This window comes from Echiichthys vipera (assembly GCF_963691815.1).
Source record: "Echiichthys vipera genome assembly, chromosome: 7".
In the NCBI taxonomy this organism is placed as follows: domain Eukaryota; kingdom Metazoa; phylum Chordata; class Actinopteri; order Perciformes; family Trachinidae; genus Echiichthys; species Echiichthys vipera.
This window is the reverse complement of record NC_139832.1, coordinates 32,167,966-32,185,454: the sequence shown is the minus strand read 5'-3', so window position 1 is coordinate 32,185,454 and position 17,489 is coordinate 32,167,966. Positions and strand designations below refer to the sequence as shown.

General features: G+C 44.4%; 1 protein-coding gene across 1 annotated transcript in view; it reads left to right on the top strand.

The window, feature by feature from the left end:
* The first annotated feature begins 319 nt into the window (after positions 1-319).
* Positions 320-17,489, top strand: part of znf423 (zinc finger protein 423) — a 194,487-nt gene continuing 177,317 nt past the window's right edge. The window contains exon 1 of the mRNA XM_083917541.1: positions 320-1,324. Coding sequence (XP_083773667.1) covers positions 1,285-1,324 — 40 coding nt within the window. The 5' untranslated portion in view covers positions 320-1,284. The remainder of the gene's footprint in view (positions 1,325-17,489) is intronic.

The following is a 17,489-nucleotide window of genomic DNA, read 5'->3' as shown; positions in this document are numbered from 1 at the left end:
CAGCTGGGCGCTGTTGCCTAACCTTCCTCCTGCTCCCCCCTCTCTCTCCGCCAGCCCAGCCTGCCTCTCTCCTGCCTCTCTGTCTCAGCCAACCCGGGCTCTGCCGAGCTGCTCCCTGCGGGATCAGAGCGCTCCCCCGCCGGGACCCTTCTCTCACATCCCCCTGCTGGGACGCGGCTACATTTCCAGCCAAGCACTGCCTGCCTTGGCTTTATTATGTGTGTCTGCGCCGCAGCCCCGCCAGCAGAGGCAGGCAGAGGAGGAGGGAGACTGGTAGCCAGAGTCAGGACAAAGAAAAAGCAGGGAGACAGAGGCTAGCGAAGGTTACACTGGTAGAAACATTAGGCTGCTATTATTACCGCCGGGAGGGCATTGAGAAATATTAACAAAAAGAAAGCGCGGGTTGTAAAAAGCAGTATTCCCCTCGGGGTGAAGATGCTGGGGAAGAGCGCAATGTCCATGGCACCAGACCACCACCACTGCCTAGTGTAGAATAGCGGGACGGAACTCAGGAGGCTGGTCGCTTCGAGTCGGTGCCGTTATCCTGGAGGAAAAAAAACTAAACACAACAGACTGAAATAGTTTCGATAAACTAAAAAAAAAAGCCCCAGCGAAGCCGCGAGGAGCACGCGGGACGAAGCCACGGCTCATTTCGAAAGCACTTTCCCAGAACAGTGGGCTACCGTCGCCTCTCTTCACCTGGACCGTCACGTACCGCTGTGGCACCGCCACCTCGCACTCGGACGGTGCCGCTGTCACTTTCCCCCGATACCGCGCGGGACCTGCTCAGGGGTTTGCTGCACGCGTGGCTGGCGGCTCGCGCCACGGTCCGGATTGCTGAAAGAAGTCGGAGCGGCACGAGCGCCCGGGCTGCACCGGAGAAGGCAAAGCGCGTGCGGGGAAAGGAGAAGAAACAAAAAAAAAAGAGGCTGTTGGTGGCGGGACTGTACGGGAACACCAACGGGAAGTTGGTCCCGTTTACGCTACAGGTTGCGCGAGTCCTAGCGACTGCTGAGGAAGAAAACGCACCAGAGGAGCCGACCGTCGCCTCCGAGCCGCTCCACTCCCGGTGTGTGCGTGTGGTTTGTTGTCGTTGGACTAACGGCCGTTTCCCAATCAGAGACTGAAGCTGCCGCATTGCAACAGGCGAAGCAGCAGCAGCGAAGTGGTGGTGGAGCAAAGAGAAGTCGCCTGTGTCCGCCCGCCTGCATGGTGAGCTGAAAACACGGGACGGAACAAAAACAAGTCGAGAATCCGAATTCAAAAGGCAGTTCGAGAGCAGAGATGTCCAGACGAAAACAGGCCAAACCGCGCTCCGTTAAAGGTAAGAAACTGTTTATGGTGTGCCTCATGTGCACGGACACTTCACTCAGGTGTAGCCAGCGCGACCAGAACCATGGCCACTTCATCCCCAACTCTGGTGCTCGTTAGCTCATTTAATTTGATGTTCCCCAAGGGTCGCAAGCAGTGTGCGTGCAGTTGTAGAACAGCGGAATCTTACATTAGGGTCTCTCACCTTTGCAATTAGTGTGTTCTCACTTTTGCTGTTGGGTCACTCATTGTTTGTCAATAGTCAGGTTGTTAAAATGATTCAAATGTAAGGGAAAGATATGCTTTAGTTTTATTGTTATTCTACTGTCTACTAAGTGTTTCTAATGTCCACATGTTTGTCAGGAATGAGCTGTGTGGAGCTCCAGTTGAATGTCTCTGTCCGCTGGTCCACAGGGCTAATTGTTTTCAATTAGCTGCCACACTGTCAGAACGTGGAAGATGATACACTGGCGGATCGTTTCTGACAGCGTGGGCTGTGCTTTTGGATCTGTGTGTAGTAATCCACTTGGTTAATGGGCCCATGTAATGTGGATTATTCGCATGTTGGTATGTCGGCCCATGAACAGCCCAGCGCAGCTTTTGTCTGGTAGAAACAAAAGTCTTAAACAAGTCACTGATGTCAGTTTTTAAATAAAATAATGTGCAAAATTGGATTTTAAAATTACATTTTTTTTGTCCTAATTTTCAATCCCCCAAATGTTAAGGAGGTGCAGTGCACTGCTGGGCATGAATGTATTTGATCCTAGATTTTAGAATTTCCCCCATGCTATTAATATTCAGTTTCTCATGTTTTAGCCCTTTATGGGCATGAAGACCAACTGAGCAATTTACAAATTAATTTCCCTTAAATTCAAGAAAGGTCCAAATTTATATTATTAAAATGAATGGTAAAAATCATTATTATTATCATTATTATTATTATTTTACCCAAGGAAGCCTCAATTGCCCCCATTACCATAGAATAGTATTCATTGCAGTGCATGGGTGAGTGGGCATCTTGCATGAGGGCATGTGGTGGCCTTGGCCTCCATGTTTTCTTTATGGGACCCAGATGGGCAACGGACTGGCTGACCATGTGGTGGCCTTCCCCTCCCCCGTTTCCTCTACCATATAGGCTTTCCTGGCTATCTGGGAAGTAAAGCAGATTTCTGACAGTGGTTCAAAGTGTCTGCTTCGTTTGATTAACAGCATGATTTTCATTGGAGGATTTCAGCCTGTCCTTCAGGTTCTGAAGTGAAGTCTGTTTTTAATCTGACCTGGCTGGGATTCATTCTGTCAATCGTAGGAGTACTGGAAGCGTGTTTTATTGTGGTCGCTTTGGAATATGCATGTGGTGGTAATATCTATTACTGTGGGCTGTATGTGCTTGTGATGGAGAGTGATGCAGCAGCGTACAAATTCCACTGCCTCCAGGAATCTACTGTAAAGCTGGTTTCAGATTTGAGTTGATACAGCCCATTTTCATAATACAGTTTGACTCGGCTTGAAAAGAATAAATGCCCTATTTGTAGTTTATACCTACTTGGTGCTTTAGCGTGTCTCTTATTCTGTTAATTGTAAAGTATTTCCAAGTAAGGACTAGGACACACATATCTTACATGTTAGAATCTGACTCATGATCACCCTAACACAATCTGTAACCACGGCTGTTTCCCATCTATCGCAACACTCATAATAAAGAACTGCCATTAAAATGGCTGTGAAAAATGTAAATATGTTGATGGATGCACACGTACGACTGACAACACACAGACATTTGGCATCTGTTTTGTAGCTATAGTTCGACTATAATGTCAACTATAAACTGGAGTTTTTCCCCGGTTGCATTGGTACTTTTCTCAGGTGTTTGTTTCTCCTTTCTGTTTGTTTCTGTGCAAAGAAAAATTAAATACACTACTGAGGTGACTGGAGGCCATGGCTTTTCGACAATTAATAAGGGCATATCATTGATTAATCTTTTATCCTTATAAATGTCAAATGATAAAATTGTTACCAGAAATTATCAAAGTCTAAGCCGGTGCCATAAAGTTGAACAATTAATTTTTAATGATACGAAGTGGAGGAAAACAAGTGAATCCTTACAATATCAAAGCTGTAACCAGTGCAGGGCTGGGCGATATGACCCAAGTCTTATATCATGATTAAGGTTCTTTCATATCCCGATAACGGTATATAATACAATATAGAACATTTTCTGGAAAAAAGATATATATATATATATACACTTTTTTTTGCTTAATGTAGGCTATCAATAAAGGCAAACTGCAAAATGTGTTTTCCCAGTACATTCTATTTAGACTATTGTTTTGAATTGCACTGTGAATGTAATAAACCATCGTATTCTGGGCAGCGAGCATCGACACAGGACAGCCGTGTGTGCACGTGAGTCCAGTGCCGCCTGCGTCTATCAGCCAGTTACTGAGTGATTTCTGATTTCTGATACGGGAATCAAATTAAAAGTATTTATTGTTATAATATAAATGTGTTCTGTTTGTATCTTTCTTTGACAATAGCTGATGCTGTATTTAGAACTGTAGTTTCACTTCCACGGCGCTGTGTCGGACTGACGGCACAGCCGTAATTAGCCGATCCTTTATTAATTCTATTGAAACACTGCAGCCTGTGTCGGCGTCACACACGGAGCGTGTGTGTCGTGCGCCTGGTGTGTGTAGGTCTGTGTGTGTTACAGTTGTTATCTGGTGATTTAATGAAGAGAGAAACACAGTCTTTGGCTGCCTGTAATATGCTTGGAGCAACTCCTTCGGCTCACTTCATCTTCACACACCCCTCAGCCTGTAAAGTGCATGGTTTATGACACCGCAATATAAATGATAGAGCAAAACATGAAACGATGTTTTCTATCGTCATATCATTATATGGCACAGCCCTAAACCAGTGAGTTCTTTTTTCAGCATTTGTTCAGAGTGTATTGTATGAATATCTAGTTGATTTCCACCCACTCAGTGTATGTAGGATGTGGTTGAATGTGGTTGTTATTGCCCCCTGCTCTAGGGTTGTTGATGCTCTGTGCAGTTTGTCAGTGAACAAATCAGCTGCTGTGGTCCAGTTCCATCCACTGCTGCTCTGTCATTGCTCCGTCACTGTTTGTGTGTATGTGCGTGCTTATGCTTGCAACATCTACATTCTTGTATTTGTGTTTGCATGCATCATGGATATGCACATCTTGTGTGTCTCTCTGTCTGTCTGTGTGTGTGTGAGTGTGTGTTTCACTAAGGCAGCCTGGATAACGAGAGCTTAGCTTTAGTCAGGCAGCCAAGCGAAGCAGAGCGAAGCAAAGCTGAGGCGGACGACCACCACTCTGTGTGTGTGTGTGTGTGCAGTAAAGGTAACACAGCCCTTGTAGTCTAGCTTGCATAAGCACCATGTGTTTTGTGTATGTGTACTCATGCATATGTGTGTGTACATGCGTGTTGCTATCTCCCCTCCACACCTTGCCCCACTGACAGCTTGGCAAGACCTGGCATTGGGGGAAGATGGAGAGAGGGATGTAGGAGAGAGAGAGATATAGAAGGAGGAGAAAAGGGGTTGAAGGGTAAAGGGGAGAGAGAGGAGAGGTGCTTGGGGGCAGCACAGTTGCACACAGCGGGTGAGTGGGGAGGGAGCGATGGAGGCCAGGCCGAGGTGAGCATCACCAGGGGATTATCTGTGTTTTCATGTTCCACTGTCTTTCACCTGCTCACCCAACTCTGACTGGCTGGCTGGCTTATGGACGCACCAGCCAGCGAGGCATGCCAAAACAATAACAAAGAAGCACAAATTCCCACCTCAACCATATCCTCTTTTAGATTTGCACTGACTGGTCCTGAGGCCTGTGCTAGGAAGTAGGATTTGTTGTTAGCGAGGTAACTTCAGGTTTAACCCTGGGTTTTCAGGGTAGGTTCACTTCTCACCGAGGTACATTACCACTGTAACTGATGCTGCACACCTACCTAGTGATAGGCCTATTAATGCCATTTTGAGATAATCAGTATCGGCTGATTCTTGCGCTCAGAAGGCAGACTAACAAAAGAATGTCAGCAGGCTGTAAGTGGTTGCTGTAGAAAGAAGTTGGCGCTTCCCCTTGGGTCATTTTCGCCGCTCTAAGGGCAGACGTCAGCATCAAGTAGCAAGCCTTCAACCTGTATGGGTGTCCCCAGCCCATCACCCCTACTCCTGACGAGTAAAACATTGATCAGATTTGTCATTTGGGATGCTAAGCAAGTATAAAGCCTTTTACCAAATGTTTTTTCCTTTGTGTATTCAAAACTATGCTGCAGTTACAGCCTACAACTCAACACAGAATAAACAGAGACAATGCAGACATTAAGTGTAAAATAAATGTTCATTCAAATTTATCAAGGATGTGTCTCATTTGTTATTAGTATTTGTTGTATTTCATTTGATGCAAAAGAAAACAACAACATGATATTGGCATTATATATCATCCATCAGCTGCCCCATACTGGTTGATACCTAGCCTTCCCCAGAGCAAGTTATGTTCAAGACAACAAAACAAGGCATATAAACCACCGCCTAATGACTGATCAATGGGAAATCCTCACCATTCGTAGAAGATCCCCTGGAACTCGGTGCGCAGATCGTGAGATTTTTATATCAAGAGATATAGATTCTTGTCGGAGAGACTGAGTGTTGCCAGTGTGACAGGTTGTGGATGGTGCGCTTACATTTCTGTAGACTGTATGCATTGCCTTGCGTCACATTGCTATGGGTTTATGTATGCTGTATGTGCTTTTGTATACAGATATCCCACAACACAGACTGATTGAAGCACTAAAGCCATGTACTTGTTAGAGTGATAAGATATGAAAATAAGCCTACTTGCATATACACATTTTTTATTTGATCTGGGGTCCGATTCACATCGTCAGGGTTTCAGCTGAAACATTAAGGCTAAAATTGTCATACACACATGACTAAACATCTAAGCAACACATGGATTTAATGGGATACATAAATGGGATTATACTCAGACTCGTAACTTAGAGGGAGCAGAGATATTATAAGCTGATTCGATCTGATCCTATTTGATTAATTTGACATGAAAAAAAATTCTTGATAGGTCAACAAAGTCATCTAATCTATTGTCCATTCTTCCACTTATTCTTATTGACCTATACTGACAGGATTTTTGCCAGCTTGAACTTGCTTCATAAGAAAGGGCCCCTGAGGTCTGAAACAGATGTTTTTTGGAAGTGGAGTGGTGATCGTTTGGGACGTTACTCAGGCACAATTTTTCTGCATCTGAAGATCATGGAAAAGGTGATACATTTGCCTACGACCCACTTACGCCGAAAAGTTGCGCTTGACAACCACAAAGACTACAGCCAATGGCCAGCCGGTACATACACCTGCATAAGTGGAAATATCTCCCCACACCAGCAGGAGCGGTCTTTAGTCTGTATTTGTCATTCCCAAAGGGAACCAGAAGGATGGATGGATTCAAGATGCTAGTTAGCCAGCTAGTACATTTACATGGTATGGGTATGCTAAAGTAATATGAACAAGTAATGAAAGTGATAATAATACGTTGGGTATGTTTTTGTTCAATTTACTCTGTTATTTTGTTGTGTTTTTCTCTTTCCTGTCTTGCAATACTGTAGAGCTGCCATTTTGATCGTAGTTTTTATAAACATACAACCTCATTTTAGAAAGTAAGTTGTGTTCTCTGTTCACTGGCTATAATAAACAACAGTATATTTTTTTTTCATATTATTGCACCTACAAGTTTCACCACTGCGACTGAGAGCGTGCTCACACTGTCCTTTTGGCCGCGGCCAAAACCGTTTTTTCAGCTAAAGTCTAGTACCTTTAAGCCATGTGAGTGCACCCGCTCCGCGCTCAACTGCGGTCCACGGCCCGCTTGAAAGAGGTGGGCTTTAGCGGAGCCGTTTGCACATGTACGAGCACGAGCCCTACGGCAGTAGCGTTATGTCCGCCTGTTCGGACATGTAAATAGAAGGACGGACCATGCGCGGACATTTAACAACAACAACAATGGCGGTGAAAGGTTCACGTTGGTGTGATGCGGAGGTGGAGTGTTTACTGCAGATTTGGTCGGATGAAAATATTCAAAAACAGTCGACAAGACGCACAAAAACTCCGAGGTCTATGGAAAGATTTGTAAACAAAGCCACACACACGCGATCAATGCGTGTGAAGTGTTACGGCGTGATGGCGTATGGACAGCAAGAAGCATTGGCCGAGGCCCTGTCAGTGTGAGTACAAACGGGGCTGGGGCGCGGGGGGGAGAGGGAGGGGGGACAAGTACCCTAAAGTCCGGTTCTCGGTCCGGGAGGACAGTGTGAGCACGCTCTGAGTTCCACTGATGGATTTACTTGACCAGTTGAGCCTTTACAGTGATTAGGCCTTGTTAACAGTGGGGGGACTTGACTAATTGCAGTCTGTTAATTGAACACGGACTGATGGCGTGATGATGGGTCATGAAACTAGCTGATGGGGTGAGAGAAAAGGAGGGGGGAGCAGGAGGAAGAAAGGAGAGGGCATACCCTCTCTCTTATCAAAATATTATTTCAATGGATTAATCCGTTTTTAATGTGTGTCTTTAGCGAGGCGAGGAAGCAAAAATCTCCTCTCTGCTCAGGCAGCCTCACTATCCTATCTCTCCCTCTCTCCCTCCCAGCTCTTAGCCCCTTGAGTCTCTCATGCATTATGTAGTAATGATTATTACTTAATTACACATTAATAAATCCGCTTCATTTGCAGGACATTAAACGGGAGTTGAGCGCATATGACAGGGAGATGGAGGAGAGAAGAGAAGATTGGAGAGGGGGGAAAGGAGGGACCACTTACTTTCTAGCGGTTTGTTTAGAGTGTTGTTTAGAGTCAGTGGAGCCAAATGAGCCCTTTGACCAAGAGGGAGCAAGTTTGGTTTGCTGTCGGTGTGTTGAGCTGAGCTTTTCTGGGCTAATGGCATCATTTCCACTCAGTCTCCCCCGTTCTCCATCTCCTGCTCTCTCTATCTACAGTGTATCTCTGTCTCTCTCACACACACAAACAGACACACACACACGCACGCACGCACGCACGCACGCACGCACGCACGCACTCACTCACTCACTCACTCACTCACTCACTCACTCACACACACACACACACACACACACACACACACACACACACACACACACACACACACACACACACACACACACACACACACACACACACACACACACACACACACACACACACACACACACACACACACACACACACACCCCATCATAATTTCTTTGCTTCCATGACCTTCCACTAGCTTGTGCATGTCTTTTCCTATGTAAACAGATCTCCAGTACTCTGAAAATCCAGATGCACCTCTAGTAAATTTCAATTTGCTCCTCAGCTTCCTCTGGGCACGAACCACCGGAGCTCATTAATTATGTCAGAAAAACCCAAAGCACCAATCAAATTGTGCTATCTGTTATTGGTGGGAGTAACCGATGACAGCCGTGATGCACCGTCGAAGTCGTCTAGATACTTCACCTTCATCCTCTGATTGGTCGTAGTCGGTCGTAGTACTATCCAGTTGCGTGCAGCGGTATTTTGAAATGCATGTGTTAGTGCTGCCCCTTGAGTTGGGAAGGTCTACTGCTCGTTGCCAGACCCTACGTCTTTCTAGATGTCCATGCTCCAAATTTTTTGACCACATAGATATTTATCTACATTACAGTTCCCGATTTGAATAATTATGTTGTTAATATTACACTGTATTGTATTTATTGTGTAATACATTTCATTTAGTATTCTTTTACAAGTTTTTGTTTTAACACAAGATTGAACGCTGATTGATGTGGTTAATTTAGCTTATTTTTTCCGTGAACAATGTTGTGAGCAACGAAGAGTTTGGAAATGGACCAAGTCCCGCTTGTTTGGATGGAGTTTGTTGTTGTGGCCAAACTGTTAGCAATATTGCTGGGAAATGAAGAGTCTCTGCACCAGAGCAGCAACTATTGACTGTATTCATTATCAATCAATCAATCTGCCAATTATTTTTCATTTCCGTTTTAGCTGTACTTATAAACACTGGATAGGGCTGAATGATAATTCATGTAAGTATGTGATTTAAATGTAATAAGACACTAAGAGAGATAATAATTATTCATTGCCTGGAGTTAAAGTTATTGTCAATTAACGGCTCAAGACTTTAAAATTAAAAGCTGGGGAAGTGTTCCAGGCACGTCCAGCTGGGAGGAGGCCTTGGGGAAGACCCAGGACTAGGTGGAGAGATTATATCTCCACACTGGCCTGGGAACGCCTCAGGATCCCCCAGTTAGAGCTGGTTAATGTGGCCCGGGAAAGGGAAGTTTGGGGTCCCCTGCTGGAGGTGCTGCCCCCGCGACCTGACCCCGGATAAGCGGTTGAAGATGAGATGAGATGCGATGAGATGAAGTTGCCAAATGTGGTTAAAATGAATTGTGGCGGGAAATGTCATGAAGTTACAAATTGGTTAATGGTTGCTGAATCCAATTCTGATACTCCTACAAAGGCAAAATAAAATCTGTGCATAGCACAGCTAGTCCAAGTGCACTTGTTATTTTTGGTCATAGAAGTGCTGTAGGAGCGAGTACCATCCCAATATCTGACAGCTGCATCAGTATGAGGGACTGAACGGGGTGTTTAGTACGGTGCAGTCAATCTCTCATTTCTCTTCCTCTTTCTCATTCTCCTGTCTATTTTTCTTTCTCTCTCTGCCTCTCTCTCCCCATCTGGCTTCACCATTAGAGTAATTTAATGTCACCTTCTGGCAGAGCACAGGGACTTTCATAGGTCGACTGGCTCTTATAAAACTCAGAGACTCTACAGATGCGGCTTGGATTACTTGAAGACAACAATATGTTATTTTTCAGGTACATCTGAGTGTTGGAAGACAAGTTAAATGCCTTTTTTTTCTTTTATTGATAGCATCATTTAGACAGCTTATCTGTTTCGTGTTTGTGCAGCTACAAATAGTGTTAGAAATAGTGCAATCAGTGTGTGTACAGCCACATTGATTAAGTCCTGTATAAATGCTGGTATTTGGCTTTGCATTAATGCTTGCTGAACCATTAAATGGTTTTCTGAGACCTTTGTTAGAAATTCCATTGACTTCTCAGCAGGGTGTGGATTTGAGTTTTTGGTAGAGTTGTTTTTTTTCAATGGGACAAAACAAGCTAATGTAATTGGGGATCTGTGGAGCCCAGTAGCACCATGAATTGAATGTAATTGATCTGCACTCAATTAGAACCTAATGATGATGCAACTGAATGCTCAAAGTAGAACAGGATTAAGTAGAGTAGGTCAATTTCATGAAAGACATTTTGACATGTCACAAAAGGACAAGCAAGGGTCTAAATGGTAACAATGTAACATGTCGCTTCGGTTTAAGGGTCCTGGAATTGTGCACGTTTGCTCACTGTCATATTGTCATGGGACACTTGAACAGAACTGAGTTACACCTGTACATGTATGTTTCTGTTGAGAGTCCAGTTCAGTATATAGTCTTTTGTTTGGCTGGAAGTCTCAGACAAGAACCTCAGGTAATTGGGGATAAGTGCTGTAATGGTTAATGATTTTGACTTGATAAGTAGGCTACCATTCCTTCATCAGTGCTGAGCAGTGAAAATTAGGTTTTGTCTGAAATAATGGATGGGGAAGGTCATAATCTGGTAGGCTTGGTTAGCTTTTTATTGATGTGTGTGTGTGTGTGTGTGTGTGTGTGTGTGTGTGTGTGTGTGTGTGTGTGTGTGTGTGTGTGTGTGTGTGTGTGTGTGTGTGTGTGTGTGTGTGTGTGTGTGTGTGTGTGTGTGTGTGTGTGTGTGTGTGTGTGTGTGTGTGTGTGTGTGTGTGTGTGTGTGTGTGTGTGTGTGTGTGTGTGTGTGTGTGTGTGTGTGTGTGTGTGTGTGTGTGTGTGTGTGTGTGTGTGTGTGTGTGTGTGTGTGTCCACCCATCTGTGTGTCCAGAAAGGTTTAAGTCCCTTAGTGAAGTGTGTGTATGCCAGCGACAACTCCTTATCAGCGGCCAGCCTGGTGTGGTTATGCATGTATGTGTGAGAACAGGGTGTCATGGGCCAGGACTGTGCCACTGTAGCGGCTTAGCTAGCCTTGTTTATCAGCTGCAAACTCACTGGACCTGAGCACGCCCACCCACCCCTCTAGAGACACACACACGCTGTGTAGCTGAGCTCTGTGCATGCTCGCACTTTCAGCTTTTAAGTAGAGAAAGAGGATGCTGGTGCGACTATACCCCCCCCCCCCCCACACACACACACACTTAGTCAGCCCAGACCTATCTTTCCAAGCTCGTATCCCCCCACCACTAGATAGTCTCAGAGGACTTAAGCCCTTCTAAATTTCCTACAAAGCTGAGTGTGTATGCATGTGTGTGTGTTTGCGTAAGCAGCTCTTAGAGACTTACTTACTGATGCTATGTCTCGAATCGTGTACATCCATACTTTAAGCTTGATATTAGTGTGCATTCTAAAGAGCAGTGCACTACGAGAACCTGGATGCTGCAATCATAATGGTCAAAAAGTTGAGTGTAGAAAGCTGGGTAGACACTCCTCTTTAAGGTCTCTATCTGTGCTACGTAGCAGAAGCTGCAGGACCACCAACGTATTTTTAAACTGGTGAAAATGGTGGGCGAGGAAGTTGCAGTGGTTGCAACTGAAACGGTGAGCACCTAACTATAGAAATGTAAGTTAGGATCCGGCCCCCGAGGGAATATTTCCTCTATGCCTCTAAGCCTCTATGAAAAAGTAATTCATGGCCACTGTCCCCTCTCGTATCCATCTTAGTGCAACTGTCTCAGCGCGTCGAATACCGGCGCGCTGGGAGACGCGCTCCACGCGCTCCACATGCTCCACGCGCTCCACGGGCTCCACGCGCTCCACGCGCTCCACGGGCTCCACGCGCTCCACGCGCTCCACGGGCTCCACGCGCTCCACGGGCTCCACGGGCTCCACGGGCTCCACGCGCTCCACGCGCTCCCTCTAGGTGTGCAGCCACAATGCTCCCGCTACGCTCTTCTTCGTGGGTTTCTCAATCATCTTGGCAACAGCCAACCTCCGCTCTGTTTGTGCAATTTTTTCAGTCTGGCCACGATTAAATCACCACATCAGTGTCTCTTTATACTTAAAAAAGAAAGGTTGGCACAGAAAACCGTCAGTTCACCAGAGAATGGACAGAGAAGTTTTAGTTTCTGTCACTGTGAAGCCTGAGTTTACTCTACAGCCATGTCTGAGTGTAAAGAGGGAAGTTAATAAGGCATTTGTCTTTACAGTTTTTTATTAATAAACTAATGTTTCACATGTGGTTGTCAGCCTGGTAGAGTAACTAGTTACTGAAGTAATCAGATAAATGTAGTGCAGTAAAAAGTAGAGTATGTCCACTGATTTGTAGAGGAGCAGAAGAATAAAGTAGCATGTAAATAAAATACTCAAGTAAAGGAGAAGAGCCTCAAACTTTACTTTAGTCCAATAATTGAGTGAAAACCTCTGGTTAACAGGTTTGTTCATTTAACAAGGATTGTTTTTGGCAAGCTTGTTGCACTTTGAGGTCATGACTTCTATTTACATTGATAAAATAAAGACAATATATGCACTCCTATGTCGCTGCATTGTTTTACAATATCCATTAATGTGATGCTCAGATTTGTCCGGCCCCTCAATTTGGATCATTTAAGTCAACCGAACCCATTTCAAATGAATTGAATAGCCCTGATGTAGTGGTTACTAGTGTAGTGTTCCCTGTCCAAACGTAGGCACTACACAAGTGAGTACATAGTGTATACAGTGTATCAGAGATTATGCATGTTTCTTTGTTCCATACTGACTTTCTGCCTGCAGTGTATTTGTCTCTATAGTGTGGAGTGTTTGGTGAGTCTTATATCATGTGGTGTCTGTTGTCTTTGATCTTTGTGTGGCCACTAAAGATGAATCTTGTTATCAATCAAGTTTTTTAAATAATGGATTTAGTCTTTTATGTTAAATAGGATAATAGTAAGAGTTATTGAATAGAATTGCTGGCTTGGGATGAACAGCAGTCCAAACTCCCAACAATGGAAAGCAAATCTTTGCTTTTCGAAGTATGTATACAAACCATTTTTTTTGTATTTTTACATAATAAATGTATTGCATTTAAATGATTATGGAGTAATTGGTCTTGGCCAATCCGATCCTTTCGTAGTTATTTGTTATTTTTAATTAGTTCTTTAATATTTTATATATTATTTTGTATTTATCATCTCATCTCATCTTCATCCGCTTATCCGGGGTCGGGTCGCGGGGGCAGCAGCTTTAGCAGGGGACCCCAAACTTCCCTTTCCCGGGCCACATTAACCAGCTCTAACTGGGGGATCCTGAGGCGTTCCCAGGCCAGTGTGGAGATATAATCTCTCCACCTAGTCCTGGGTCTTCCCCGAGGCCTCCTCCCAGCTGGCCGTGCCTGGAACACCTCCCTAGGGAGGCGTCCAGGGGGCATCCTTACTAGATGATCCTGAACCACCTCAACTGGCTCCTTTCAACACAAAGGAGCAGCGGATCTACTCCGAGTTCCTCACGGAACTCTAAGGGAGACTCCAGCCACCCTCCTGAGAAAACCCATTTCGGCCGCTTGTACTCGCGACCTCGTTCTTTCGGTCATGACCCAACTTTCATGACCATAGGTGAGGGTAGGAACGAAGATTGACCGGTAGATCGAGAGCTTTGCCTTCCGGCTCAGCTCTCTTTTCGTCACAACGGTGCGGTAGAGCAACTGCAACACCGCCCCCGCTGCTCCGATTCTCCGGCCAAACTCACGCTCCATAGTCCCCTCACTCGTGAACATGATCCCGAGGTACTTGAACTCCTTCACTTGGTACATACACTATTTTGTATTTAATATATAATATTTTACATTATTTTAAAAAAATCCATTGTTGCTGTAAAAAGTATTACTTTTGGTTGTTGTTAGGTCATTGGAGAGTCAAGGATTTCACTGACAATATTATGAAGTGGATATGTAAGCAGGAATGCATGTATATGACGAATAATGTTAATGTTATGGGAACAGGAATAACAGATTATTGTTTTGGTCATAATACCAGTCATTCCGTGCCTCATTCAGCCCCCTCTTCCCTCTGCTGCAGCCTCATGAATCTCACCCCCTCCTTCCCTCTCTGCCTCCCTATTCTGTACATTAAACATTAGTGGTGGGGGCAATTAGCAGTGCCCCTCTGCACACCTGGCTGCATAATATATTTATCCGACCACCCTTCCTCCCTCCCTCCGATACACACACTGCTGTTGATGAAAGTGTGTGTGTGTGTGTGTGTGTGTGTGTGTGTGTGTGTGTGTGTGTGTGTGTGTGTGTGTGTGTGTGTGTGTGTGTGTGTGTGTGTGTGTGTGTGTGTGTGTGTGTGTGTGTGTGTGTGTGTGTGTGTGTGTGTGTGTGTGTGTGTGTGTGTGTGTGTGTGTGTGTGTGTGTGTGTGTGTGTGTGTGTTCTGTGCCCTCTGGTCCGACCCTGCATAACCTCTTCAGTTTCAGCTTCAGGCCAGGTCAGAAGTCGGTGGTCTAGTCAGGTTTTCAGACCAAATGCTTCCTTTTTTTGCTTGAGTCAGGTATCTAATTCGTTTTTCCCCTTAAGCAGCTTTATTTGGCAAAGTAAGCCTCATGCACGGTCTTAAGAGCAAGAAAACTAGGAGGATTTTTTTTTGTCTGTCCCGTCATGATAGCACCATTGTTGCATGTCTACCAATTTTAATATGTACAGCTTTGTAGCACACGCTGCTTTTGTCTCAATAGACAGCCATGGTCTCAGTGTTTTCTCCTAATCCGTGCACACACACACACACACACACACACACACACACACACACACACACACACACACACACACACACACACACACACACACACACACACACACACACACACACACACACACAGACAGACACCATGGACCCAGACTAATGTGAATTGTCCTCAGAGAGTGGAGTCTTCAACAGAACAAGCTGCTTGTGTTGTGTTCCTTTTTTATTGGACACTCTGCCGGGCTCTTTGTAGTGTGCCCCACTATAGATCTACCAATGCTTCTTTTCAATGCTTGAGTCTTGAGTTGGTTTTTCTAACTCCTTTCCATTCACCCCCCAGTCAAAAGGCAAGGGCGCCATGCTGTGAGACATACAATGGAGCAAGAGAGAGCCGGAGAAAGTGAGAAAGTGGGAGAGCAAGAGAGCGACAGTCCATGCTGAAAAGGAAAGAATACAAAGGGTGTGAAAGAAAAAAAATGTTTATCATTTATCACCCCTTCATATAATCTGCATCTTCAGTGACATTTATTCCATGCAATTTAATTATCACCTGTTTTGTCCACTTAAAATTTTGAAGGTGCACTGTTCAGCAGATTTGGTCTGTTTTTATTTTACTAGTCTTATAAGTTTATTGTCTGATGACACTTGGTAAATATTGTATGGCCATGTGGTAATAATAAAGTAATGTTCTACGGTATTTTTCAACGCTTGAAACAAGGCCAAACATGGATTAAACATTTATTGAATGAAATATACTCAGTATTGCAGCAGCACAATAACCACCAGGCAGCGAGCTAATATTAGTACTTTAGTCAGCATAATAAAATACTGAAAATGAGATGAATATGCAAAATGAAAATGATATTCCCACGTCAAGTTAAATTTCTATTTTTTTTTTACATCATGTTCTCTTTGCCTCTGCACATTTTCAAGCTCAATCAGTTTTAGGATGGACTTTGACTGAAGTTAGAAGAGCAACTGTACTCTTCTTTGATCGCACAAGCAGGTTCAGAAAAGTCAGTGAATTTACTCATACTGTGGGCCGAAACAAGCAGAGGTGGTGTCTTCTCTTGTACGTCCGTCCCTAATAAAAGCTTTATACAGTGTTGAAGAGAAACTGTCAGAGCAGACAGAGAATACAAAAGTGCATGATGAGACAGGTGTAAAGGTGTGTGTGTGTTGTTTGTCAGTGCAAGACAATTTAAAAAATGCAGAAGTATTGTCTATCTCAGACTCAGAGTTGATAAGCATTCTAGGCACTCTCTTCTCTTACCTGAGTGTGTGTGAGTGGTGCAAAGTTTGCTTTGGTTTACTGTCCCTGTTTTTTGTTTTTTTGTGGTCTTCTGGTGGTTTTTGTGTGAGGAATGGCGTTCTCCGAGACGCCACCTCCGTCTATCCGGCAGGGAGTACAGATCGTCCCGCCGGATGGTAGCGTTACTGTGGAGGAGGTCATTCTGGCTGTCGGTGAGCAGGTAGGCCATGAGAGTCAGCATGAGGAGCAGTGGGTTATGTGGCTGCAGAGAGCCTGAATGTCTCTAAGTTTGCAGACTGTGGAGTTTCACAGCCACTTGATGGAGTAGTGAGCAGATCTTTAGAGAGTAGTGATCTTTAGAGGAGATGAATAGTTTTTGGATAATGGTTATAAAAAAGATCAATTAAAGTGACTGATTATTTCAGCGACACTGAAAAGTTCATCAGATCTTTAAGTGTTCTGAAAAATCTGTTAGGTTTTGATCTGCTGGATGAGAAAAAATGCTTCCGGCTTAAAAAAACATATTACAACTCTTTGAAGGCAGCAAAAGAACAAACTGCCAAACTGGTTTATGGTGGAGGGTCCATGTGCCCTTAGACATGGTACTAACTTCAGTGCAGGAGTAGCTGTTCTCTTTAGAACAGCTGCAAGCGCAACTATGCAGTCTTCTGATGAAGTAGTGCAGGCTGCAAGTGCAACTATGAGGGTGAAGTAGTGCAGGCTGCAAGTGCAACTATGCTGTCTTCTAATAAAGTAGTGCAGGGTCAGCTCCTGGTAGTCAGGGCAGAAATAGAGAGCCCTGTGTTTTGTTTTGTTAATATTTATGCCCAAAATCAGGGAAGTGAAAAGGTAGCTTTATTCACATTGCTTATGGATGAGCTCAATAAATACCACCAGGAGTTTTTAATCTGGCACCTGCACCTTAGATTTCACTTTAGACAGGACAAGCGAGGAACCCCACCCACAGACATCTCTGAGCATCAACACCATCATCACACACTTAGATCTATTAGACACATGGAGGGTGAAATATCCACAAGCCAGGCAGTACACAGGTTAGATAGGGTCTACAATAAAAATCAAAATTAGAGAAAAAAA